Genomic DNA, 27,287 nt, shown 5'->3' on the forward strand with positions numbered 1-27,287 from the left:
AATACCTTGACTTTGTTGTCCTTAAGCCATTTTGCCACAACTTTGGAAGTATGCTTGGGGTCATTGTCCATTTGGAAGACCCATTTGCGACCAAGCTTTAACTTCCTGACTGATGTCTTGAGATGTTGCTTCAATATATCCACATAATTTTTCTTCCTCATGATGCCATCTATTTTGTGAAGTGCACCAGTCCCTCCTGCAGCAAAGCACCTCCACAGCATGATGCTGCCACCCCCGTGCTTCACGGTTGGGATGGTTTTCTACGGCTTGCAAGTCACCCCCTTTTCCTCCAAACATAACAATGGTCATTATGTCCAAACAATTCTATTTTTGTTTCATCAGTCCAGTGGACATTACTCCAAAAAGTACGATCTTTGTCCCCATGTGCAGTTGCAAACCGTAGTCTGGCTTTTTTAAGGCGGTTTTGGAGCAGTGGCTTCTTCCTTGCTGAGGATCTGTCTGTAAACAATTGTTGGAAGAATGACTTGTGTCATGCACAAAGTAGATGTCCTAATCGACTTGCCAAAACTATAGTTTGTTAACAAGACATTTGTGGAGTGGTTGAAAAACGAGTTTTAATGACTCCAACCTAAGTGTATGTAAACTTCAGACTTCAACTGTACATGCTAGCAGATACCCATAGACTTAGAGTCATTGCGCTAATGCTAGTTAGCATTGGCTTGCGAAACTACATTCAACTTCCTTCATACTGGACACAGAGACACACAAATGGTATCTACGAGTTCATCTGGCTCTGGGGAAGTTTATAAAGGGCCTCATTGCCAAAATCCTGAAGTATCCCTTTAACGTTCCATTTCCATTCAGAACATATACCAGAAGTCTGAGGCCATTTTAAATCTACTCCACGTCTTTACACCCCCACCCCGAATAGTGTCAGCCCACGTTCCATTAACGTTCTATTCATTCTGAATTAGCATTCTGACTCAACATCAAGAGTTGAGGAATAGTTGGAAACAGGGTAATGAGATGTCACTCTCTCTGACCACGTGGCCCAGCGCGATGCTCTGACACCATCTTACAGCTACCCTATGTTCTATTCCCCCGACGTTCAGCCTCACGTTCGCTCAGCGTTGAATTAGTGTTCAATCTTCATTTAGAGAAAGCAGATATAGGCAGAAACAGTGTAATCAGATCTGCCAAGGGAGAGGAGTGTGATGAATTGGAATCTAACTAACTTGTACTGGTGGATAGATTGAATATTGAAGTTGTGCTTGATTGATTAAGAAATGCAAATTGGTTTTATATACCCTTAAGAGATGACAACACTTAAGACTTAGGCTAGTTAGTGGTTTCAGCTAAGGTCTTATCCTCTTAATCCAAGGGGCATTGTAATCCTTGTAGCACAACACATGAATAACAGAAACAGAGTGCGAAACAGGAAACAGAGTTAGTCCACTTACCGATAAACGTCCGTACGCACCTCCTCTCATTATACACCTCCCACAACTGAGGAGAGAGGGATGAGAGAAGAGAAGATTAAAACTGATTCTGCCAATAGCACTCTGTGACCCTTTGATTGGTTTTGACCAGCATGGTTCAGTGTCTGAAGCACCAGTCCCACTGGTAAACAGTGCGGGTATCATCAGAAACCAGCACAGGGCTCATCTGAGACGGCGCTTCATTAAAAACCAGTAGGCCCCTGGTTCTACCAGGAACACGCAGAGAGACCAAAGACATCTTTATAACTAAATCCACAGGATAGAATCACTCTCAGCTAAGCCAAGGAGAGAGAAATGGAAAGATGGAGGGATGAAGGGAACAGAGAGTAAGAGAAGAGTCTCCTTCTCCAAAAATACAAGTTAGTTTGTCTCAGTCAAGAAGAGGGAGAAAAGAGAGATGGAGCAGAGAGAGATATCGTTTAACTTAATATGAAGAGAAAAAAATAATGCAGAGGAAAGGGGACATGAGAGGAGATATAGAAGAAGAAGATAGTTGTAAATCACCACCTCAGTGAGGACTTAATGGTGTGTCAGCGTGGCAGGACTGTGTCAGCGTGGCAGGAGTGTTCCTTACCTTGATCTTACAGTCCATAGAGCAGGAGAGCAGCAGGTGACCTGACACAGGAAACAGACGGATAGCACTGACCCCCTGCAGAGAGAGCGAGAGAAAGAGGTTAATGGACGTAATAGAATAATATAATAATCTGCCTGTCTATGAGCTCGCAGGTGTGCGTATGGTATTGCTATAATTCCTCTTATATAGAAGGCTAATTGTCTCAAGGAATTAGAGCAGGTATGGGCAACTCCAGTCCTCTGGGGCCTGAATGATGTCACACTATTGCCCCAGTCCCAGCTAACACACCTGACTCCAATAATCAACTAATCATGCTCTTCAGTTTAGAATGCAATTAGTTTAAATCAGCTGTGTTTGCTAGGGATGGTGAAAAAGTGTGACACCACTCCAGCCCGAGGACTGGAGTTGCCCATCCCTGAATTAGAGAGTAAGGAGAGATGAGAGAGCAAGGCAAGGAGCACTCAGCACAGCAGTAGTATTATACCATAGTAACATAACCCTATACCATCTTATGTGACTCTTAAAGTTGAACTGAAAGCATTTTAGCAACATGAAATCTTATTAAAATCAGTTTTAAAAACATTTTCTGACAAGTGAGCACTTAGATATGGTCATTTTCACGTTTTCATAAATTTGTAGAATGTTTGGGAAATACAGTGGGGGAAAAAAGTATTTAGTCAGCCACCAATTGTGCAAGTTCTCCCACTTAAAAAGATGAGAGAGGCCTGTAATTTTCATCATAGGTACACGTCAACTATGACAGACAAATTGAGAAAAACAAATCCAGAAAATCACATTGTAGGATTTTTTATGAATTTATTTGCAAATTATGGTGGAAAATAAGTATTTGGTCAATAACAAAAGTTTCTCAATACTTTGTTATATACCCTTTGTTGGCAATGACACAGGTCAAAAGTTTTCTGTAAGTCTTCACAAGGTTTTCACACACTGTTGCTGGTATTTTGGCCCATTCCTCCATGCAGATATCCTCTAGAGCAGTGATGTTTTGGGGCTGTCGCTGGGCAACATGGACTTTCAACTCCCTCCAAAGATTTTCTATGGGGTTGAGATCTGGAGACTGGCTAGGCCACTCCAGGACCTTGAAATGCTTCTTACGAAGCCACTCCTTCGTTGCCCGGGCGGTGTGTTTGGGATCATTGTCATGATGAGTGGCGCAGTGGTCTAAGGCACTGCATCGCAGTGCTAACTGTGCCACTAGAGATCCTGGTTCGAATCCAGGCTCTGTCGCAGCCGGCCGCGACCGGGAGACTCATGGGCGGCGCACAATTGGCCCAGGGTAGGGGAGGGAATGGCCGGCAGGGATGTAGCTCAGTTGATAGAGCATGGCGTTTGCAACGCCAGGGTTGTGGGTTCGATTCCCACGGGGGGCCAGTATAAAAAAATAATAATGTAATCACTAACTGTAAGTCGCTCTGGATAAGAGCGTCTGCTAAATGACTAAAATGTAAATGTAAAATGTTTCATCTTCAATGCCCTTGCTGATGGAAGGAGGTTTTCACTCAAAATCTCACGATACATGGCCCCATTCATTCTTTCCTTTACATGGATCAGTCGTCCTGGTCGCTTTGCAGAAAAACAGCCCCAAAGCATGATGTTTCCACCCCATGCTTCACAGTAGGTATGGTGTTCTTTGGATGCAACTCGGCATTCTTAGTCCTCCAAACACGACAAGTTGAGTTTTTACCAAAAAGTTATATTTTGGTTTCATCTGACCATATGACATTCTCCCAATCCTCTTCTGGATCATCCAAATGCACTTAGCAAACTTCAGACGGGCCTGGACATGTACTGGCTTAAGCAGGGGGACACGTCTGGCACTGCAGGATTTGAGTCCCTGGCGGCGTAGTGTGTTACTGATGGTAGGCTTTGTTACTTTGGTCCCAGCTCTCTGCAGGTCATTCACTAGGTCCCCCCGTGTGGTTCTGGGATTTTTGCTCGTGCTTGTGATCATTTTGACCCCACGGGGTGAGATCTTGCGTGGAGCCCCAGATCGAGGGAGATTATCAGTGGTCTTGTATGTCTTCCATTTCCTAATAATTGCTCCCACAGTTGATTTCTTCAAACCAAGCTGCTTACCTATTGCAGATTCAGTCTTCCCAGCCTGGTGCAGGTCTACAATTTTGTTTCTGGTGTCCTTTGACAGCTCTTTGGTCTTGGCCATAGTGGAGTTTGGAGTGTGACTGTTTGAGGTTGTGGACAGGTGTCTTTTATACTGATAACAAGTTCAAACAGGTGCCATTAATACAGGTAACGAGTGGAGGACAGAGGAGCCTCTTAAAGAAGAAGTTACAGGTCTGTGAGAGCCAGAAATCTTGCTTGTTTGTAGGTGACCAAATACTTATTTTCCACCATAATTTGCAAATAAATTCATTAAAAATCCTAAAATGTGATTTTCTGGAGAAAAAATTTATCAATTTGTCTGTCATAGTTGACGTGTACCTATGATGAAAATTACAGGTGAACTTGCACAATTGGTGGCTGACTAAATACTTTTTTCCCCCACTGTACGTACACTAAGGCATTTGTGAAAACAATACAAAGTGGGAAAGCGGCCGTGCGTTTGGACAATTAATAGACACTGCAGGAAATAAAACATCTGTCTCGTCCAGGACCGGAGTCTACGCAGACCGGTGCGCCATAGCCTATCAGAGCTACAGTAGGCCTTTACGCGAACAAGCCATTTGCCACACAGGCCTGCCATCATTCACTTCAGACTGGACTGTGTGTTTGCAGGCAGTAGCAACAGTGGGACTTTAGATCATTAGAACGCATTTGCCAAAAGCCACAAAATACACCTGAATGGATTTCTGCAAATATCTAAATACCACGGGAGTCCTCTTACATTTGAGAACTTTATAGTCCTATTGATCAAACAACCATGAAAAGGTAGGCTCTCTCTCCCTCAATTATGCACATCAACAAGATCAACAATTAATGCTAGCCAGAGCAAGATGAGCTAAAATCTAACGAAGGAACATTAGATAAACCTTCCCAAACTTTTTCAGCTAGTTGGCCATCAAAATTGCACTGATAAATGATGGGGAATTGTAGCCTCCTCGTCCTTTTGCAGCATGCCTGCCAATGCATGCTTATCCCAACCAAGCACTCGAGCTAACTGGCTAAAGTGTCGGTTCGTCCGTTTTTGTCCAAAATATTGAGTAATTGAAAGAGAAACAGTGCATCCCGAATGGAGGCAGCAAACAATGTACCAGGCCAGCTGTGATTTACAACCTGATAGTAATATTATTTGGACTACCAAGAAATGCATTGGTTCATTATATTAATCATGCATTGAACTGAATCCATCTATTCCGCCAACAATCCCTTAGTGTACGTCATGGAATGTTGAGCTAAATAGAACCTATTTGTAAAACCTCTTATAAAGTTGGTTTTGTAGCATAAACTGCGAATTTGATATTTTTGACTGATATTATGATTGTCTGTTTCATATCTGCAAAGTAGTTAAAACGATGTCAGTTCCACTAACAGCACAGGTGTCAAACTCATTCCACGGAGGGCCGAGTGTCTGCGGGTTTTCACTCCTTCCTTGTACTTGATTGATGAATTAAGGTCACTAATTAGTAAGGAACTCCCCTCACCTGGTTGTCTAAGTCTTAATTGAAAGGAAAAACCTGCAGACACTAGGCCCTCCATGGAATGAATTCGACACCCATGCTTAACAGTGTAACGTGGTGTCTTATCTTTTGTCTGTATTCCCACAGAGCCAGAACAATCCTTATTTTGCCATTTCAGAAACAGCAGGTGCTGGAGTTCTAAAAGGGTTCAGTGCATCTTTAATATTTGCCTCTGGTCATAATTATCCCTTGGTCTTTGGGAGTTTGTTAATGTTTCATCAAGGGCACAGTCACCCCTCTGGCAACATCAACACCTCACTGACACACTGCGTGTGTGTGATAATACTCACTAACAACTGGTCTTGGACAGCACTGATCCCCTACCCATCAACAGTTCAGTGTGTGTGTGAGAGAGAGATTAAACTTAGCCTGCCCTATGGCTAGCAGCACAGCAGTAAGAGAGGACATCCTCCTTGAATGCTAATTCTACAGAGGCAGATATCAGGCATTTATGCCTTGCTGCACACTCATTTATGCCAAGACATGTTGCTCATGGCATCCCCCGTGCAGGATATTCCTCAAATCACAATGAGGTTAACAGAAAACGTCTCTAAATTATCAAACCATCTACCAGTCTCTCCATCCATCCTCTATCTTTCCACCAGAAGCCCACTAGCATGCTTCCTTTTTTATTCCTCTAGCTTTTCAATTAGGCTCTTGGTATGCAACTGTTCCAGTATGTGGGATGGAAGCCCTAAGCGATTCTCCCCGCTCTCTCGCTACCGCAGACAGACAGGCAGAACCAAAGGCAGGTTCACATCTTCTCCACACTCAGTCTGCTGAACCAGAAATGTCTTCCTCTCCATCTTTTGCTCACACACACACACACACACACATTTCCCTCATGTAAAGATGACAGACACTGTAAAGTGTGTATCACAGTCACACAATAGCTAAACCCCAACCCAGAGTGACCGGAGTGTTACCGCACTCATCTGAGTCCAGTGTTTCCCCTATATGCATTTGCTAAATTGTGGCCGCCACTGCATAACAAAGAATAAAAATGTAGATATGTATGCCCCAGGAAGACCCCCCCACTTGACTCTTCCACCGCTGCTGAAAAAAATCCTAGGGGAAACACTGGAGTCCGAAGGTGTCCACACACACACACAACTCACCTTGGTGTGTCCAGTCCAGACGTGGATCTGTTTCTTGGGCAGGTAACACTTGTCTGGTATGTCTGCAGTACGCAGGTTGATGCCCACGTCTTGGGGTACGTGGAGGTAAGACCTCCCCTGGTAGTCATACGCGTCTTTAACTGGAGACACAGAGGAGATACTGTATACAGTAAGACTGAGGACTTCCTACATATAGGGCTACAGCAATTTTTCTTCTCATCTGAGTGAATGCTGAACAGTTTAGTTATGTAATTAGTAACGGTTGAGATGAGTGTGTTAGTTACCATGGAGAATGGTCTTCTCCTCGGCCGGAGCTTCTTCCTCATTCCTTCCCTTCTTCTGCCTCTTGGCTGTGATCTCATCCAGCTCCTTCTGTTCCTCCTACAGACCAATCAGCAGACAACAATCAGTTAGAATCAGACCATATCTCTACATGAGGAAAAAACAGTTAAGTCTAAATAATCATGCTCCTATATAATATAAGCATCCTTATTGCTTTGAAGAACTTCACACGGTATTGAATGATTGATTAATTGATTACCTCTGATGGTTTGGCGCCGTCCTTTTCGTCCACGTATTTCGCCCAGGGCCCGAGGTAATTGTCAATGTCATCCGATTCACCTCCTTGCACCTTTTTCCTCTTGTCATGTTTTTTTGGGCCAACCTCAAACACAGTCAATCCTACGAGAGGAGAAACACAAGAGAAACTGTAACATTATGCTCTTTCTTTCACCAAGTTTTATGGAGAACAATGACCACACTACACACTTCCACAGCTTTCCATTAAGTTTCAAAACATCCCCCTTACCGGCTAGCAATGCACCCCAACAAAACACAAAGAGTAGGAAATGAAGGATTACCTTTCTTTTTCTCTGCCTCGTCCACTGCACCGATGTAGCTATTGGATGAATTCTGGCTTGTTGTGTCCACAGACGGATCCAGAGCATACCCTGAAAGCAAAAGCGAATGACAAGTGAATAAAATAACCAAGATGCTACATTCCCCTAAAGCCCCAAAACGTTAGATTCAAGGTGAAAGGAAGATTGACCTCTTCACTAGACCTTATTCACAGCTGAACGTTCTATCATAGACAATGGCCGTGGTGTGAATAAGGTCTATTCTGGTCACATAGGCTACAGTCACAGATGATCCTACTCTTACACTAACTTACCAAAGGTGGAGAAAGTCCTCCTCTGCTGTTCGAACATGAAGTCATTGACGTGAGCAGGCTCTGCATAGCCAGACAGCATATTCCTGGGAGCAGCCATCTGTTGACTTCTATATGGGTTGACAGGACCAAACTAGGAGAAAATAAACATGTAAGAGTGAACACAGCGCAAAATAGATGTTCGGTAGGTACAGTTAGGTAGGTACATTCATTAGAATGATGTATGGCAGTTTTCTTGAGTAAAATATTACTATGAAACATTTTACCTCTGGTGCAAACATGGTTTCATATGTGGGGTTGTAGGTGACCTCTTTGAGAGAGGGGTCCAGATGCACACCAGTCTCCACAGCCTCCTGTTGGGGTGAAGAAACATGACAGGTTTTATACTGCTCATCATTTGTCAGTCATCAGGCTATGAAGGCTCTTGAGTTAAAGGGGCTTGATGTTAGTTGTCACACATCTATCCTGGGGTGCGTTCAGTTAATTAAACGTTTTACTAAGTTGCGTGACGGCTGTGTACTGGACAACATGTTTCCTCCAAACGTTGCGCACTGTTCTTCACCAGTCTGAGGTGTGTTTGCTCCCGTTTGGTGGGTGTGGCCTGAACAATATGGGTGTGAGCATTTGAAATCGCAAAACTCATGCAGCCCACCGTACACAATCGATAATCACAATGTTCAGGACAGCACTGTTTCCAATGAATCAAACTTTGCACACCATTGTGTTCTGTTGAGGGCGGCCCAGGTTTGATTTTAAATATAAATTCATTAGCTATCTTGCTAAGAAATCAGCCAGCTCCATACAATATATCTAGTTACTAGTTAGCTATTCATTTTCCCACCTGACTAGCCAGCAGATCCAACCTGCTTGCTTACAGCTGCACTAGGGTCGAACAGGCTTACTGTGTAGACCTAGACACCACGGAGCCGGCGCGAGATAGGTCTCGGAAAACGTACTTCAATCCAGGGATGAGAAATGCGTTGTACTCCGAATTGTCCCATTATCCCAACTGTTACACCGAGAAGACTGAATGACCGCTAAAAAACTAGCAGTCGTTTAATCTTCCCAGTGTAACAGTTGGGATAATGGGACAATTCGGAGTACAACTGTTTTTTTTTCATCCATTCGAATTATAATAGTTCCTCACAGTATTTGAAAAATCTTTTCAACACTCTCCGACCTCGATTATCAGCGTCGCTGATAGGCTATGGACATGTTGCATGTATTTGTTTCTATTTTAATGATTAAATTGACAATCTTCATATTATCGCATAGCTGTCCCATTCATACTTTCATTGTCAATTCATTATCTTATAGCCTATTTTTGGAAAACCTAAGGTAGGCCTAGGGTTTTTAATACTTTTTAAGGAAAGGATAAATATTTGCTCGTGTCTGACATACGCTGGTGGCTTTAATTGACGGGTGCTTTTATGGGGGTGTGCGTGTGTGAGTTTGCTGATTCTCTCTCTAGGCCTATACTGTGTGTCCATTCAGAAAGTTTCCTAAAGTAGCCTGTCTGGACTCCATCTCTTTAATAAGAATCAAACACTCCTGTCATGATTTAATCTTGTAAAAGGCCTATTTTCAGTAACTTAGGCTACATTATTTCTCTCATTATGGCCACTGCCATCGAATGACCACAGCAGCAGGGTTTGTGACGTTATGCAAATATTTCGGGAAAAGTGGGAGAAAACCCATCAGACTTTGTTTGAATGGTTTTGTGCATCGAAATAGGATCCGTATTTTATTTTTTATATGCAGAAAAGCCAACAGACAAGGAAGGCATATATCTTGATTTTGACTCCGTTAATGTTGTGTCAATACGAAAATGCGACAGATCCTCTTCAACCTGGCATTTCTTAATTTGTTGATTCATATTTATAAGTAATAACCTGAATAATAACAATGAAATGCCATGATAATAACGAAGTGTAATGGCTTGTTTTAAATAGGTTTTATTAAGCATATCCATGTAAACAAGTGTACAAACAGAATTGTGACCTACCCTTTTTGACCTCACCCCCTGAACGTTTATGTCGGTGACCATGTACATTGGTATGGCCAATTACCGTAACCTCAAATTCCAAGACTGTCATAGCCATATACTGACCACACAACTACTGGCAAACTACTGACCACAACCACACATTTACATTTTAGTCATTTAGCAAACGCTCTTATCCAGAGCGACTTACAGTTAGTGAGTGCATACATTTTTCATACTGGCCCCCCGTGGGAATCGAACCCACAACCCTGGCGTTGCAAGTGCCATGCTCTACCAACTGAGCAACACAACTACTGACTACATCTACTGACCACAACCACACAACTACTGACCACAACCACAGAACTACTGAATCACACAACTATTGACCACAATTACTGACCAAAGGTTGCGTTGGCTGTGTGTTTGGGTACAGTAGTCTGTGTCGTCATGCACAATTTACGTTTTAGAGCGTAGATTAGTTGAAGCGCTTCAGTTCTGGCCCACCCAATATTCCATAGTCCCACCCATGAACAAATGAATGGCTACGCTACTGACATGAAGATGTCCATTGTCATCGCCAATCAGGATTTCATTGTGAATGTTGAAATATATATTTTTTAAATTACAAATAAAATGACCATACTTACACAAATTTAACCAGGATCTGAAGTGTCTATGACATCATAATCTAACCACTCGACAAGCCTACAGTGGCACCAAATTAAACCTGCGATTCTCCAAGCTCTGTAACGCTTTAATGAACCGGTCACAATTTTTCTCATTTGCATCCAGCTAAATAAATAGACTATCTATCCATTATCGCTCGCAACCCCAAGTCATAACCACGATTAGGCCTACCTGCCACGTTGGTGTAGTCTTACAGTTGCCTAGGATACATGTATTTCCTTATATCATTTCACTTACCCTTTTTTCAGTAAATACCGTCTTGAGTGTATTTACTGTCGGCCTACTCGATGGCAATCTCGGATCATATTCAACGTAAAAAGTAGGGTGTCCAATCAAAAATATTTTTGGGGACCAAGGGGTATGGGAGGAATATGTTCACTGAGTAGATAATCATTTCAGAAAACCAATGGTCAAAACTGTATCCGATCCAAAGTTATAGTTGTTTCCCCCTGTAGAATTGCCAACATTATGGGAACAAAATCAATGGAGGTGCGAGATAAAAAGTGGTCGCTTAGGGCAAAAAAGCTTTGTGACAAGTCATTATACATTTGAGTCATTTAGCCGATGCTTTTATCCAGAACGACTTACTGAAGCAATTGGGGTTCAGTGCCTTGCTCAAGGGCACCGACTGATTTTTCACCTCGTCGGCTCGGGGATTCGAACCAGCGACCTTTCAGTTAATGGCCCAACGCTCTTAACCGCTAGGCTACCTGCCGCCTAGTCATCAAGCTATAGCCTATACAGTACATGTAGGCTATCTTTCTGTTACATTGTGTGTAAATTAAATAATTGGAAAGCAATATTTATAATTGATTAGGACATATAGGCTATCCTATAAATATAACACGAGCAGCTGTAATTCACCTCAAGCGTCTTCCTCATATGCCGCGCTGTCTGATTTTATATGTAGCCCACCTGAAATGCTGAAATCCGCAGGACATTTAGACTAACAACATTGAGGTATGATAGCTATCTATTTTGATACGTGACATAGGCCTATATTATTTTCAGATTTTGATGTATGCTTTCATATTCAATGTTAAATAACATTTTTGATGATTTCCCACAAAAACAAGCGTAGTTTTGTGACATCTCAATGAAGCTTCAACATAGGCTACTACGAGACTTGACAATTCAAAGCCTGCATACTTCAGCTCCTGTTATCCTAATTGTACTTTTGTTACCCGCATTTTTTTATTTTTTGCGGACCACTGCAACATAAAAGTTAATGCGAGGACGCCGCACCGCTGTCAACAGTGCTCCGTGCTTTGTTGTAGGATGTATTACGTTTAAAAAATCTGATTTTGGAAATTGGCCTAATGTTGATGATTTGTTAGAGAAAAACTGCACTGAGCGACTAAGAAACTGAAGGGTCGTATTTATTTTATACCATAAGGAAGTAACATTTCCTCAATAAATTGCCTTCTCTCGCACTATGATCCTGTGCCTGGATGGACTCACTATAAAAAGAAATACATTGCAGGATCATTGTGTAACAGACAAACAAACGTGGTTGTTTGAACCTGTTAAGACAACGATGTGCACATTCCAATGATCCAATGTGGCAGTCTAGACAGGATGAACGGGACAGTGGGAAAAATGTCTGATACTGGGCTTAGGAAACACTTTCTGTAGGCTATTCTTAGAATTACATTTTTGGAGCGTTGTTCACTACCACTGCCTGCTTTCCCACTTTGTGACAGTACCATTGTAAAAATGGCCCGACTGAATAAAATATATTGTAACCCGACAACATTGAGTTAAAAACAATCAAATCCAATGATTTTTGACCGTCTGTAGGATGGGGTGCCGCTAGTGTTTAGGGTAATCTACAGTATTGCCTACAATGTTTAAGATATTCTCCTATTTAATTGTATACCCTTTCAAAGACATGTACGTTGCATGATTTCATTAGTAATTGGCACAGAGCGGAGGCAAACGATGTATGCAACATTGGTCATTCGATGTTTTAGGGAATATCTTTCCGTTACTTCCACATTTTTGTAAAGGATATGTAGACTACAGGTGGTATGAGCGATTATCTCCGAACAATGGTGTACCTCTTATGATCAAATAAGTGTATATTTTCACCTATTTTTAATTATTGAAAGTCTGCATATGTAGGTATGGTGACGCCAGGTGTCATAATAAGGCAGGTGCGGGCAAGGACGGTTAAACTCGTCTCTCTCATCTTTTAAGGTAAACATCCAAAACACACTTTTTTCTTACTTTAGCTACTTCAATGCAGGAATTTATTAGGCTATACTTTTTAAAAAGTAAACATTTAAAGTTGCATTAATCAACATTGGAAAATTTGTTTCAATGGTCACCAAATATTTTCTTCTCATTGGTTTTACTGGAAGATATCTCAAAGATAGGCCTAACTTCTCATTATGTAAACTTATTACACTACCATTAATAATAATACTTTCAGCCAACTGAGCAATCACACAATTTCTACAGAAACTTCCTTTTCTAGCTACTTATTTTCACCAAATATTTGTATAACAAGCTCATTGTTCTATCCATAGAATTAGGAATTTAATAGGATCTGTAATGGTTCTATATGTGCTTTCACTATCCACCTAACGTTAGTGTAGGTAGATAAGTAAAGTTAGTGATTACATTCCAAAGTTGCTTTCTAGGTGACAAGCCGACTGTGGCTGGATAGCACTAGTAACTAGTTAGCGTTGCGTACATCCACAGCTAGCGTACATTAGCTAGCTAAAGTATCTAGCTTAATTAGCAACCGGCTAATCTGCCTTGCTAGCTCACTTACCTTTACGGCGACCTCAGGAGCTGAATTAAGGAGAGCCAAAGACATTGTTTGGCCAGATTTCAACGGTTGAAGGTGTGCTATGGCATCAGGGTCAACTTTTTCGGGACTAACATTAGATTTTGTCTCATTATCTGAATCTGAATCGGTCCCGTACGAAACGAGGGACTCAACGGTGGCAGCCATCTTGGATGTTGTGAATGCCCAACCGGAAATGTCCTAAAAGTAGGTATTTACTTTCAAATTAACATGCGCCGAATACAACGGGTGTGTACTTTACCGCGAAATACTTGCTTACGAGCCCTTCCCAACGATGCAGTAAAAACAAAAATTACACAAGAGGAATAAAATATACAAGAAGGGAGCTATATACAGGGAGTACCAGTACCAGATCAATGTGCAGGGTACGAGATATTTGACGTAGGATCAATATGTACATGAAAGCAGGGTAAAGTGACTAGACATCAGGATATATAATAATAAGAGTAAAATAAAGAACAAAGTAGCAGTGTGTGTGTTGTGTCGGTATGTTTGTGTATAGTGTAGGTCTGTGTGTATAGTGTAGGTCTATGTGAATGTGTGTATGTTTTGTGTAGTGTGTGTATATATATAGTCTTGACATTAAAGTGAAAAAAAAACTACAATAAAACATCAAAATTGGGAGAGATTAATCGTTTAATTGAATATTATAATGATACAATTTGGAATAACATACTATAAGTCACTGTGATTTCAACAGATGAGTGATCAACGGATACAAATACATTTTATACGCCTTTAAGGATATAATTCTCACTGGGCATACACGATTTCTAAAAGTTGGACGTGCTCACATTTCGTGATTTCCTTTTCCCAAATCTTTAATTCCGTCCATCCTCAACCCCAGAAAGTGGGTGCTCATATTACACGATGATTCCCTAGTCCTAGTTGATCCTGCGCTGCGTTTCTTGGTTGTTATAGGGAAAAAATGCCGACACGCAAACAGTGAGCTGCTTTATTAGTGTGCATATTATTATGTGCAGAAACATTAAAAAAGAGAGGCGCAGAATATGGATTTAATATTAAATAATAATGATAATATTACATTATATTTTTGGTTTCTGTCATGGTAGGACGCAGATGTAATATTGGTGGAGTTCGTTTTGCATGCCCCGGGTGGGTGGAGATTTCACTTAAGGACCAATGGAATTGTCTAAAATAATCCAACTCCTTCCAACCGGGGCACCCGGCCATGTAAAACGAACAACCCCACTGAAAAGGCAGCTGCGTTTTCTCCCCAACTCCACTAATCTGTCTTCCATCACCTCTGTCCACACTTCGCGCGTTGTTGTTGCTTTCCTCTAGGCCATCATTGTTCTGGTCTCACATGCTGAATGCTCATTGGCTATTGGCAGCAGTCCTTGCCCAATCGCGTCTTAGCACTGCTCATACTTACAAGATGCATGACCAAAACGTCTGACATGTCAGAAAATTATCTGGACATCCGACAGGGGTCAGGGTCTTCATTTATAAACCCTGCATATGTACAAAGTATACCCCAAAATGTACGTGAGCCAGATTTATAAACGTTTAATTTAACGTTAGAATGTTCTCACCTCCCTGCAAACTTTAGACCATGCTTATTCACATTTGCTAGTGGTTGAAATAATTGCCAGCTGGCAAGTAAGTATTGGGGATATCGTGAAAAGCTTATTAATTAAAAACTAAAAACTGGAAAACATATTAACAAGAATGCAACCATTCGCCATTAGTGAGAAGAGTGAAAATCTGTGTTTTATTTTTTAAATCTAAAATAATTAGGAATCGTATAATTAGACATCTTTTTCCTATTTAATGTATTTTCATAACCATTGCAGAATATATTCCTCACCTTTTCTGGCCTTGATGGGTTCATATTCTCGAAGGAGCCATACAACAAATTACCATTCGCATACCTCATTTTATTGGACCTAGTAGCCTAGTAAATAGAGAGGTTATATGTATTTCAAGTTTTGCAATATCATACAGTCGAATTTCGCAACTGATATTTTACATTGAAGTAGGTCTATGTATCAAGTTTCAAGTTTTTATTGTCACGTGCACAAGTACAGTGAAATGCATTTCTTGCTTGCCCTATCCCAACGCAGTAATGAATATTAGTAGTAGGCCTACTATAAAAAAAAAAAGTCAAGTAGAACAAAAACACGTGAAATAGAACTGTAATTGTACTATTATTGAATTTTTTTGGAGTAGCCTGTCCTACAATGTTTCAGAATTCGCAGGCAGTCCTTCATATTTAGATTGGGGGAAAAGTCTATATAAAACATTGTTGAATTCAAACGTTCGCTGACAGGTCCACAACTATTTGCCATTGTTTTCTCTTTAGAAACTGACACAGTCATTTCCCAGATACAGCATAAATTACTGCTAACGATTAAAACGTTCTGCCAACACAGTAAATAGCTTATTTCAAATATTTGACAATATGGGTAGGCTACAGTATTGCTGTGCGTGCGATAGGAGCGCAACATTATTGCCTATTTGATCTCAGAGCCTATACCAAGGTAGGACATACAGTTGAAGTCGGATGTTTACATACACATTTACATTTACGTCATTTAGCAGACGCTCTTATCCAGAGCGACTTACAAATTGGTGCATTCACCTTATAGCCAGTGGGATAACCACTTTACAATGTTTTTTTTTTGGGGGGGGGGGGGTGGGGGGGGGGGGGGGGGGGGTGTAAGGGGGGGGTAGAAGGATTACTTTATCCTATCCCAGGTATTCCTTAAAGAGGTGGGGTTTAAAATGTCTCCGGAAGGTGGTGAGTGACTCCGCTGTCCTGGCGTCGTGAGGGAGCTTGTTCCACCATTGGGGTGCCAGAGCAGCGAACAGTTTTGACTGTGCTGAGCGGGAACTGTGCTTCCGCAGAGGTAGGGGAGCCAGCAGGCCAGAGGTGGATGAACGCAATGCCCTCGTTTGGGTGTAGGGACTGATCAGAGCCTGAAGGTACGGAGGTGCCGTTCCCCTCACAGCTCCGTAGGCAAGCACCATGGTCTTGTAGCAGATGCGAGCTTCAACTGGAAGCCAGTGGAGTGTGCGGAGGAGCGGGGTGACGTGAGAGAACTTGGGAAGGTTGAACACCAGACGGGCTGCGGCATTCTGGATGAGTTGTAGGGGTTTAATGGCACAGGCAGGGAGCCCAGCCAACAGCGAGTTGCAGTAATCCAGACGGGAGATGACAAGTGCCTGGATTAGGACCTGTGCCGCTTCCTGTGTAAGGCAGGGTCGTACTCTCCGAATGTTGTAGAGCATGAACCTACAGGATCGGGTCACCGCCTTGATGTTAGCGGAGAACGAAAGGGTGTTGTCCAGGGTCACGCCAAGGCTCTTCGCACTCTAGGAGGAGGACACAACGGAGTTGTCAACCGTGATGGCGAGATCATGGAACGGGCAGTCCTTCCCCGGGAGGAAGAGCAGCTCCGTCTTGCCAAGGTTCAGCTTGAGGTGGTGATCCGTCATCCATACTGATATGTCTGCCAGACATGCAGATGCGATTCGCCACCTGGTTATCAGAAGGGGGAAAGGAGAAGATTAGTTGTGTGTCGTCTGCGTAGCAATGATAGGAGAGGCCATGTGAGGATATGACAGAGCCAAGTGACTTGGTGTATAGCGAGAATAGGAGAGGGCCTAGAACTGAGCCCTGGGGGACACCAGTGGTGAGAGCACGTGGATCTGATGGTTCACAGTATCAAAGGCAGCAGACAGGTCTAGAAGGACAAGAGCAGAGGAGAGAGATTAGCTTTAGCAGTGCGGAGAGCCTCCGTGACACAGAGAAGAGCAGTCTCAGTTGAATGACCAGTCTTGAAACCTGACTGGTTTGGATCAAGAAGGTCATTCTGAGAGCGATAGCAAGAGAGTTGGCTAAAGACGGCATGCTCAATAGTTTTGGAGAAAAAAGAAAGAAGGGATACTGGTCTGTAGTTGTTGGGGATCGAGTGTTGGTTTTTTGAGAAGGGGTGCAACTCTCGCTCTCTTGAAGACGGAAGGGACATAGCCAGCGGTCAAGGATGAGTTGATCAGCGAGGTGAGGTAAGGGTGAAGGTCACCGGAGATGGTCTGGAGAAGAGAGGAGGGGATAGGGTCAAGCGGGCAGGTTGTTGGGCGGCCGGCCGTCACAAGTCGCAAGATTTTATCTGGAGAGAGAGGGGAGAAAGAAGTCAAAGCATAGGGTAGGGCAGTGTGAGCAGGACCAGCAGTGTCATTTGACTTAACAAACGAGGATCGGATGTCGTCAACCTTCTTTTCAAAATGGTTGACGAAGTCATCCACAGAGAGGTAGGAGGGGGGGGGGGGGGGGGGGAGGATTCAGCAGGGAGGAGAAGGTGGCAAAGAGCTTCCTAGGGTTAGAGGCAGATGCTTGGAATTTAGAGTGGTAGAAAGTGGCCTTAGCAGCAGAAACAGATGAAGAAAATGTAGAGAGCAGGGAGTGAAAAGATGCCAGGTCCGCAGGGAGTCTAGTTTTCCTCCATTTCCGCTCGGCTGCCCGGAGCCCTGTTCTGTGAGCTCGCAAGAGCCATCAAGCCACGGAGCTGGAGGGGAGGACCGAGTCGGCCGGGAGGATAGGGGACATAGAGAGTCAAAGGATGCAGAAAGGGAGGAGAGGAGTGTTGAGGAGGCAGAATCAGGAGATTGGAGGGAGAAGGATTGAGCAGAGGGAAGAGATGATAGGATGGAAGAGGAGAGAGTAGCGGGAGAGAGAGAGCGAAGGTTGCGACGGTGCATTACCATCTGAGTAGGGGCAGAGTGAGTAGTGTTGGAGGAGAGCGAGAGAGAAAAGGATACAAAGTAGTGGTCGGAGACATGGAGGGGAGTTGCAGTGAGATTAGTAGAAGAACAGCATCTAGTAAAGATGAGGTCAAGCGTATTGCCTGCCTTGTGAGTAGGGGGGAACGGTGAGAGGGTGAGGTCAAAAGAGGAGAGGAGTGGAAAGAAGGAGGCAGAGAGAAATGAGTCAAAGGTAGACGTAGGGAGGTTGAAGTCCCCCAGAACTGTGAGGGGTGAGCCATCAAGAAAGGAACTTATCAAGGCGTCAAGCTCATTGATGAACTCTCCAAGGGAATCTGGAGGGCGATAAATGACAAGGATATTAAGCTTAAATGGGCTAATGACTGTGACAGCATGGAATTCAAATGAGGAGATAGACAGATGGGTCAGGGGAAAAATAGAGAATGTCCACTTGGGAGAGATTCCTGTGCCACCACCCCGCTGACCAGATGCTCTCGGGGTATGCGAGAACACATGGTCAGATGAGGAGAGAGCAGTAGGAGTAGCAGTGTTTTCAGTGGTAATCCATGTTTCCGTCAGCGCCAAGAAGTCGAGGGACTGGAGGGTAGCATAGGCTGAGATGAACTCTGCCTTGTTGGCAGCAGAACGGCAGTTCCAGAGGCTGCCTGAGATCTGGAACTCCACGTGGGTGGTGCGTGCAGGGACCACCAGGTTAGAGAGGCAGCAGCCACGCGGTGTGAGGCGTTTGTATAGCCTGTGCGGAGATGAGAGAACAGGGATAGACAGAGGCATAGTTGACAGGCTGCAGAAAATGGCTACAATAATGCAAAGGAGATCGGAATGAAATGAACTAAACATCTGGGAAAGGAGAGAGCGGGGCCTCCCTCACCACAACACCCAAATATAACTCTCCCAACTTCCACCTCAGAAACTATAATTGTTGTAAACTACAGCGGTTCAATGTTTTCTAGGAATAGACTAACTTAGTTTATTCAGCTAGCTAACTTGGTACAGTATTCTTCCGTGAAAATCGTCCAGGGCACCTAGTCATAAGACGCCACAGCCAGCTAGCATGCCGGACTCCAACAACACGGTTTAGCACCAATACTCGGCCACAACAAACCACCAGTGTGTCTACACGCCAAGCAGATCGTTCGTGTCCGTGTCTGACGTTGTGGGTTAGTCCCGACAGCTTGAGCGAGTCCGTCGTCAACTTATTCAGCCAGTTAGTTAGCTAGAATAGTTAGCATACTAGCTAGCCATTGCTTTCAAACAAAGAAGAAACCCCTCATTTAACGGCACGGACACACAGAGAGAGCCAAGCTAACATTAACTAGTCACCCATGTCCCGAATTCCTTGAACGACTCTGGCTACCAATATGTAAAAACAAAACACAAATGTAGGTTATGACTTACCCCTAGCAACTACTGTTAGCTAGCCAAGTGCAAAGCTAGCCACTGAATTGACTCAGCCAGTTAGCGTCTGTACACCTTAGCCAAATACATTTAAACTCAGTTATTTACAATTACTGACATTTAATCCTAGTAAAAATTCCCTGTCTTAGGTCAGTTAGGATCACCACTTTATTTTAAGAATGTGAAATGTTAGAATAATAGTAGAGAGAATGATTTATTTCAGCTTTATGTCTTTCATCACATTCCCAGTGGGTCAGAAGTTTACATACACTCAATTAGTATTTGGTAGCATTGCCTTTAAATTGTTTAACTTGGGTCAAACGTTTCGGGTAGCCTTCCACAAGCTTCCCACAATAAGTTGGGTGAATTTTGGCCCATTCCTCCTGACAGAACTGGTGTTACTGAGTCAGGTTTGTAGGCCTCCTTGCTCGCACACGCTTTTTCAGTTCTGACCACACATTTTCTATAGGATTGAGGTCAGGGCTTTGTGATGGCCACTCCAATACCTTGACTTTGTTGTCCTTAAGCCATTTTGCCACAACTTTGGAAGTATGCTTGGGGTCATTGTCCATTTGGAAGACCCATTTGCAACCAAGCTTTAACTTCCTGACTGATGTCTTGAGATGTTGCTTCAATATATCCACATAATTTTCCTTCCTCATGATGCCATCAATTTTGTGAAGTGCACCAGTCCCTCCTGCAGCAAAGCACCCCCACAGCATGCTGCCACCCCCGTGCTTCACGGTTGGGATGGTGTTCTTCGGCTTGCAAGCGTGCCCCTTTTTCCTCCAAACATAACGATGGTCATTATGGCCAAACAGTTCTATTTTTGTTTCATCAGACCAGAGGACCTTTCTCCAAAAAGTACGATCCTTGTCCCCATGTTTTTTTTTGTTTCACCTTTATTTAACCAGGTAAGCCAGTTGAGAACAAGTTCTCATTTACAACTGCGACCTGGCCAAGATAAAGCAAAGCAGTGCGATAAAAACAACAACAACACAGAGTTACATATGGAATAAACAAAAACGTACAGTCAGTAACACAATAGAAAATAGAAAATCTATATACAGTGTGTGCAAATGTAGTAAGTTATGGAGGTAAGGCAATAAATAGGCCATAGTGCAAAATAATTACAATTTAGTATTAACACTGGAGTGATAGATGTGCAGAAGATGATGTGCAAATAGAGATACTGGGGTGCAAATGAGCAAAATAAATAACAATGTAAATAACAATATGGGGATTAGTGTCTCCAGCTTCAGAGATTTATGTAGTTCTTTCCAGTCATTTGCAGCAGAGAACTGGAAGGAATGGCAGCCAAAGGAAGTGTTGGCTTTGGGGATGACCAGTGAGATATGCCTGCTGGAGCGCATACTACTGGTGGGTGTTGCTATGGTGACCAATGAGCTAAGATACAGCAGGGATTTGCCTAGAAGTGATTTATAGATGATCTGGAGCCAGTGGGTTTGGCGACGAATATGTAGTGAGGGCCAGCCAACGAGAGCATACAGGTCCCAATGGTGCGTAGTATATGGGGCTTTGGTGACAAAACCGATGGCACTGTGATAGACTACATCCAATTTGCTGAGTTGAGTGTTGGAAGCTATTTTGTAAATGACACCGCCGAAGTCAAGGATCGGTAGGATAGTCAGTTTTACGAGGGCATGTTTAGCGGCATGAGTGAAGGAGGCTTTGTTGCGAAACAGGAAGCCGATTGCAGTGCAGTGGCAAACCGTAGTCTGGCTTTTTTATGGCGGTTTTGGAGCAGTGGCTTCTTCCTTGCTGAGCGGCCTTTCAGGTTATGTCGATATATAACTAGTTTTACTGTGGATATAGATACTTTTGTACCTGTTTCCTCCAGCATCTTCACAAGGTCCTTTGCTGTTGTTCTGGGATTGATTTGCACTTTTCGCACCAAAGTACGTTCATCTCTAGGAGACAGAACGCGTCTCCTTCCTGAGCGGTATGACGGCTGCGTGGTCCCATGGTGTTTATACTTGCGTACTATTGTTTGCACAGATGAACGTGGTACCTTCAGTCGTTTGGAAATTGCTCCCAAAGATGAACCAGACTTGTGGAGGTCTACAATTTTTTTGTGGAGGTCTTGGCTGATTTCTTTTGATTTTCCCATGATATCAAGCAAAGAGGCACTGAGTTTGAAGGTAGGCCTTGAAATACATCCACAGGTACACCTCCAATTGACTCAAATGATGTCAATTAGCCTATCAGAAGCTTCTAAAGCCATGACATCATTTTCTGGAATGTTCCAAGCTGTTTAAAGGCACAGTCAACTTAGTGTATGTAAACTTCTGACCCACTGGAATTGTGATACAGTGAATTATAAGTGAAATAATCTGTCTGTAAACAATTGTTGGAAAAATTACTTGTGTCATGCACAAAGTAGATGTCCTAACCGACTTGCCAAAACTATAGTTTGTTAACAAGAAATTTGTGGAGTGGTTGAAAAACGAGTTTTAATGACTCCAACCTAAATGTATGTAAACTTCCGACTTCAACTGTATAAACCCAATAATCTATTGATAAACCAAATATTGAACAACCGTCTTTAGCATGCCATGGCCTAGTAATGGCAATAGTTCCAAATTATACGGCAAATAAAGGGCGTTATTGTCACCATAAAAGGGGGCGTTTTCCAGGCAGAGTTTTAATGCTTGTTAACGTGCGCACAGTTTTATGACAGGTCTGATTTATTTACATTTTAGCAGACGCTCTTATCCAGAGCGACTTACAGTTAGTGAGTGCATACATTCTCATACCTGCCCCCCGTGGGCAACGAACCCACAACCCTGGCGTTGCAAGCGCCATGCTCTACCAATTGAGCTACAGGGGACTACATTTATAATGGGAAACATGTATATGTGGCGTGCGCCAAGTTAATAAATGTCAATATTTTTTGTACATGCGCAGACTTTTCAGAAATGGCGGAGGCAAAAATGTATTGTGACATTAACGCAACAGTTAGGCTATAAATGAGGCGCGCCCCTGGAGAACCGAACAGACATCATCTGTGCGTCCTTTGACCCGCTCAAACAACGCGAGTCCCAACATACTGACCCTAGCCCAAATTCATAGGATTTCACCCGTACCATGAAAATTCTCTGGGACGGCAAAAACCTGGAGAATTAGTGGCAAAATCGTGAAGTGTATGCCTCGTATTAATGTCTATGAATTCTCACTATGATCGGTTGTGCAAGACCATGATTGGCCAATATTCTTTGGGATTTAAATCAATTAGCCAATAAGACTAGCTTGTGTTGTGTGCGTGGAAATCAATTGGATGAGCAGCAATATGATTATAACCCACAGGATGATTATTTGATCATCATTAAACTCCTTATAAATGAATTGCATTTAATACTATGGTTACCTTTATAAATCAGCTGATTTTGAACAGTGAAATAAATAAATTATATGTACAGTGAGGGTGTCACGGTTTCGGCCGAGGCTGCTCCTTCTCCTTGTTCGGGCAGGCTTCGGTGGTCGTCGTCTCCGGAGTACTAGCTGCCACCGTTCTATGTTTCTATGTTTGATTGGTTTTGTCTGTTTTGTTACACCTGTTCCTTGTTAGTGTTCATTATGCGTCCTATTTAGTTCTCTTGAGTTTGGTCAGGTGTTGTGTGTAATTGTTCGATGTCACGTGTTGTGTTAGTTCGTTGTTCTGTTCTCTCTGTATATTTTTTGTTAGAGAGAGTCCCGCACTTTGTGCGCCTTTATTTTGTACTTTACCATTGTGCGTAAAGTTCGCCTGTTGCCTGTTGCCGTGGTTGGCTTGTTCTTTGGACTTCACTAAAGAAGTTTGTTCGAAACCTCTGTGTGTCCTGCGTGTGATTCTACGCTACCTCTACACTCAACCCTGACATAATTACACACCATTACAATGGAATCAGCAGGAGCAACCGCACCCACGGAGATCATCGAGGAGCGCCTTCGTGGACAGGAGGACAGGATTAACCAAATTGGGCACGCTCTGGACAGAGTTATGAACACCCTCCATCGATGGGAGACCAGCGGGGTACCCACACCCCCACCTACCACACCTTCACCATCGGTCAGCCCGCCTGTCCAACTTCCGGAACCCAGTGGGATTCGGCTCTCGCTCCCGAGGGTGTACGACGGCACCGCTGCCGGGTGTCAGGGGTTCCTGTTGCAAGTTGAACTCTACCTCGCCACCGTACACCCGGCGCCCTCGGGACACGAGAGCGTTTCCGCCCTCATCTCCTGTCTCACCGGCAAGGCGTTGGAGTGGGTCAACGCCGAATGGAGGAGAATAGACGCCGCAACTATCACCTATGCGGAGTTCTCCCGCCGCTTCCGTGCAGTGTTTGACCATCCACCGGAGGGGAAGGCGGCGGGGGAGCGTCTATTCTACCTCCGGCAGGGGATGAGGAGCGCTCAGGAGTTTGCACTGGAGTTCCGGACTCTAGCGGCAGATGCAGGGTGGAATGAGCGGGCTCTCATAGATCACTTCCGCTGCAGCCTCCGGGAGGACGTCCGTAGAGAGTTGGCGTGCAGGGATACCACGCTTTCGTTTGACCAATTGGTTGACATGGCCATTCGGCTGGACACCCTGCTCGCCACCCGCGGGCGTCCCGGGTGGGGGTCGCCCATTCCACCCTCCAGCACCTCCGAGCCGAGCCCTATGGAGCTCGGAGGTGCTGGCGCTAGAGAACGGAGGAGAAGGAGCCCGAGGGGGGCCGTCCCCTGCACCAACTGTGGCCGTGGAGGGCGCACCGCGGCTAGGTGCTGGGGAGGGTCTCCTGGTGGAAGAGAAGGCAGGCCACACATTGGGGAGTCCTCCCAGGTGAGTAGGCGCCCCACTTACCCAGAGCTTTCTGTCGTACACATAACCATACCTGTTTGTTTTCCACAGGTTGCACCTCGTTCCCAGCATAAGGCGCTAATAGATTCAGGCGCAGCTGGGAATTTTGTAGATCGCAAATTCTGTGTAGAGTTAGGGATCCCTCTCCTTCCGGTAAATAATCATTTCCCTGTACATGCCCTAGATAGCCGTCCGTTAGGATCCGGGTTGATTAGGGAGGTCACAGTGCCACTTAGGATGGAGATGCAGGGGGGTCATGAGGAGACGATTCAGCTCTATCTGATCGACTCTCCTGCGTATCCGGTGGTGCTGGGGCTTCCCTGGTTGATTACACATGATCCTACTATTTCGTGGCGAGAGAGGGCTCTTAAGGGGTGGTCTGCCCAGTGTGAGGGGCTATGTCTGGGTGTTTCCGTAGGGGCGACCTCGGTGGAGAGTCCGAACCAAATGCCCGCAATGCACATTCCCCCCGAGTATGAGGATTTGGCACTCGTGTTTAGCAAGACGAGAGCGGCGCGATTGCCGCCTCATAGACAGGGGGATTGTGCGATAGACCTCCAGGCAGGAGCTGCGCTCCCGCGGAGCCATGTGTATCCTTTGTCACAAGAGGAGAAGAGGGCGATGGAGACATACATTGCCGAGTCTCTGAGACAGGGATACATACGGCCCTCCACTTCACCCGCGTCCTCGAGCTTCTTTTTTGTGAAGAAAAAGGATGGAGGTTTGCGCCCGTGTATTGATTACCGCGGTCTCAATCAGATTACTGTGAAATATAGTTATCCACTCTCTCTGATTGCGACTATGACGGAGTCATTACACGGGGCACGGTTCTTCACAAAATTGGACCTCAGGAGCGCATATAACTTGGTGCGCATTAGAGAGGGCGATGAATGGAAAACAGCATTTAGTACTACCTCCGGTCATTACGAGTATCTCGTCATGCCATACGGGTTAATGAATGCTCCATCAGTCTTCCAATCCTTTGTAGATGAGATTTTCCGGGACATGCAGGGGCAGGGAGTAGTCGTGTACATAGACGATATTCTGGTGTACAGTTCTACCCAAGCCGAGCATGTAGCCCTGGTGCGCCGAGTGTTGAGGAGGCTGTTGGAGCATGACCTGTATGTCAAGGCAGAGAAATGTCTGTTCTTCCAGGAGTCGGTCTCCTTTTTGGGATATCAGTTGTCTGCGTCAGGGGTGAAGATGGAGGTTGACCGTGTGTCAGCCGTGCATAATTGGCAAACCCCAACCACGGTTAAAGAGGTGCAGCAGTTCTTGGGTTTTGCGAATTACTACCGGAGGTTTATCCGGGGTTTTGGACAGGTGGCTGCTCCCATAACGTCCCTTCTGAAGGGGGGTCCGGTGCGCTTGCGGTGGTCAGCTGAGGCAGACAGGGCTTTTGGGAGACTGAAGGACCTGTTTACCTCGGCTCCGGTGCTGGCGCACCCGGATCCCGCTTTACCATTCCAAGTGGAGGTGGACGCGTCTGAAGCCGGTATCGGGGCCGTTCTCTCACAACGGTCCGGCACACCACCTAAACTCCGCCCCTGTGCTTTTTATTCGAAAAAGCTCAGTCCGGCGGAGCGTCATTATGACGTAGGGGACAGGGAGCTGTTAGCCATGGTACAAGCCCTAAAGGTGTGGAGGCATTGGCTTGAGGGGGCTCAACACCCTTTTCTCATTTTGACTGACCACCGTAACCTGGAATACATTCGGGCAGCTAGGAGACTGAATCCTCGCCAGGCTCGGTGGACTATGTTCCTAGCCCGGTTCGTGTTTAAGATCACTTACATCCCTGGGTCCCAGAACGGGAAGGCAGATGCCCTGTCTCGGCGGTATGACACGGAGGAGAGGTCCGTTGAGCCCACTCCCATACTACCTAAGTCTTGTCTGGTGGCACCGGTGGTATGGGAGGTCGATACGGAGATCGAGCGGGCGTTACGCACCGACCCTAGCCCTCCACAGTGTCCGGTGGGTCGGACGTACGTCCCGCTCGAGGTCCGGGATCGACTCATTTATTGGGCTCACACGTCACCCTCCTCTGGGCATCCAGGTATTGGCCGGACAGTGCACTGCCTTAGCACAAAGTACTGGTGGCCAACGTTAGCCAGGGATGTGAGGATTTATGTCTCCTCCTGCTCGGTGTGTGCCCAGTGTAAGGCGCCCAGACACTTGCCCAGGGGTAAGTTACAACCCCTGCCCGTTCCACAACGACCCTGGTCTCACCTCTCGGTGGATTTTGTTACAGACCTTCCCCCGTCACAGGGGAATACCACCATCCTAGTCGTTGTGGATCGGTTCTCTAAGGCCTGTCGTCTCCTTCCCATGCCGGGTCTTCCTACTGCCCTACAGACCGCTGAGGCTCTATTTACCCACGTCTTCCGGCATTACGGGGTACCCGAGGATATAGTGTCTGATCGAGGCCCCCAGTTTACCTCCAGAGTCTGGAGAGCGTTTATGGAACGGTTGGGGGTTTCGGTGAGCCTTACCTCGGGTTACCACCCGGAGAGTAATGGGCAGGTCGAACGTGTCAACCAGGATGTGGGTAGGTTTCTGAGGTCGTATTGCCAGGGCCGGCCGGAGGAGTGGGCGAGATATGTTCCCTGGGCCGAGATGGCACAGAACTCTCTCCGCCACTCCTCCACTAAACTAACCCCTTTCCAGTGTGTGTTAGGGTACCAGCCGGTTCTGGCACCTTGGCATGAGAGCCAGATCGAGGCCCCTGCGGTGGATGAGTGGGTGCGGCGCTCGGAGGAGACGTGGAACGCTGCACACATCCATCTGCAGCGAGCCATCCGTCGACATAAGACGAGCGCCGATCTCCACCGCAGTGAGGGG

At 44.9% G+C, this 27,287-nt stretch overlaps 1 protein-coding gene across 1 annotated transcript in view; it reads right to left on the bottom strand.

Moving 5' to 3' along the window:
* The window catches only part of LOC311106392 (pre-mRNA-processing factor 17-like), a 49,944-nt gene extending 36,326 nt beyond the window's left edge, over window positions 1-13,618 (bottom strand). Inside the window, exons 1-9 of the mRNA XM_084148726.1 lie at window positions 13,430-13,618; window positions 8,243-8,329; window positions 7,980-8,109; window positions 7,669-7,758; window positions 7,350-7,489; window positions 7,093-7,189; window positions 6,809-6,948; window positions 2,035-2,109; window positions 1,422-1,467 (exon numbers count right to left, since the gene is read on the bottom strand). Coding sequence (XP_084004852.1) covers window positions 1,422-1,467; window positions 2,035-2,109; window positions 6,809-6,948; window positions 7,093-7,189; window positions 7,350-7,489; window positions 7,669-7,758; window positions 7,980-8,109; window positions 8,243-8,329; window positions 13,430-13,612 — 988 coding nt within the window. The 5' untranslated portion in view covers window positions 13,613-13,618. The remainder of the gene's footprint in view (window positions 1-1,421; window positions 1,468-2,034; window positions 2,110-6,808; window positions 6,949-7,092; window positions 7,190-7,349; window positions 7,490-7,668; window positions 7,759-7,979; window positions 8,110-8,242; window positions 8,330-13,429) is intronic.
* Window positions 13,619-27,287: the final 13,669 nt, after the last annotated feature.

Source organism: Coregonus lavaretus, assembly GCF_964263955.1.
Source record: "Coregonus lavaretus genome assembly, chromosome: 31".
Classification (NCBI taxonomy): Eukaryota; Metazoa; Chordata; class Actinopteri; order Salmoniformes; family Salmonidae; genus Coregonus; species Coregonus lavaretus.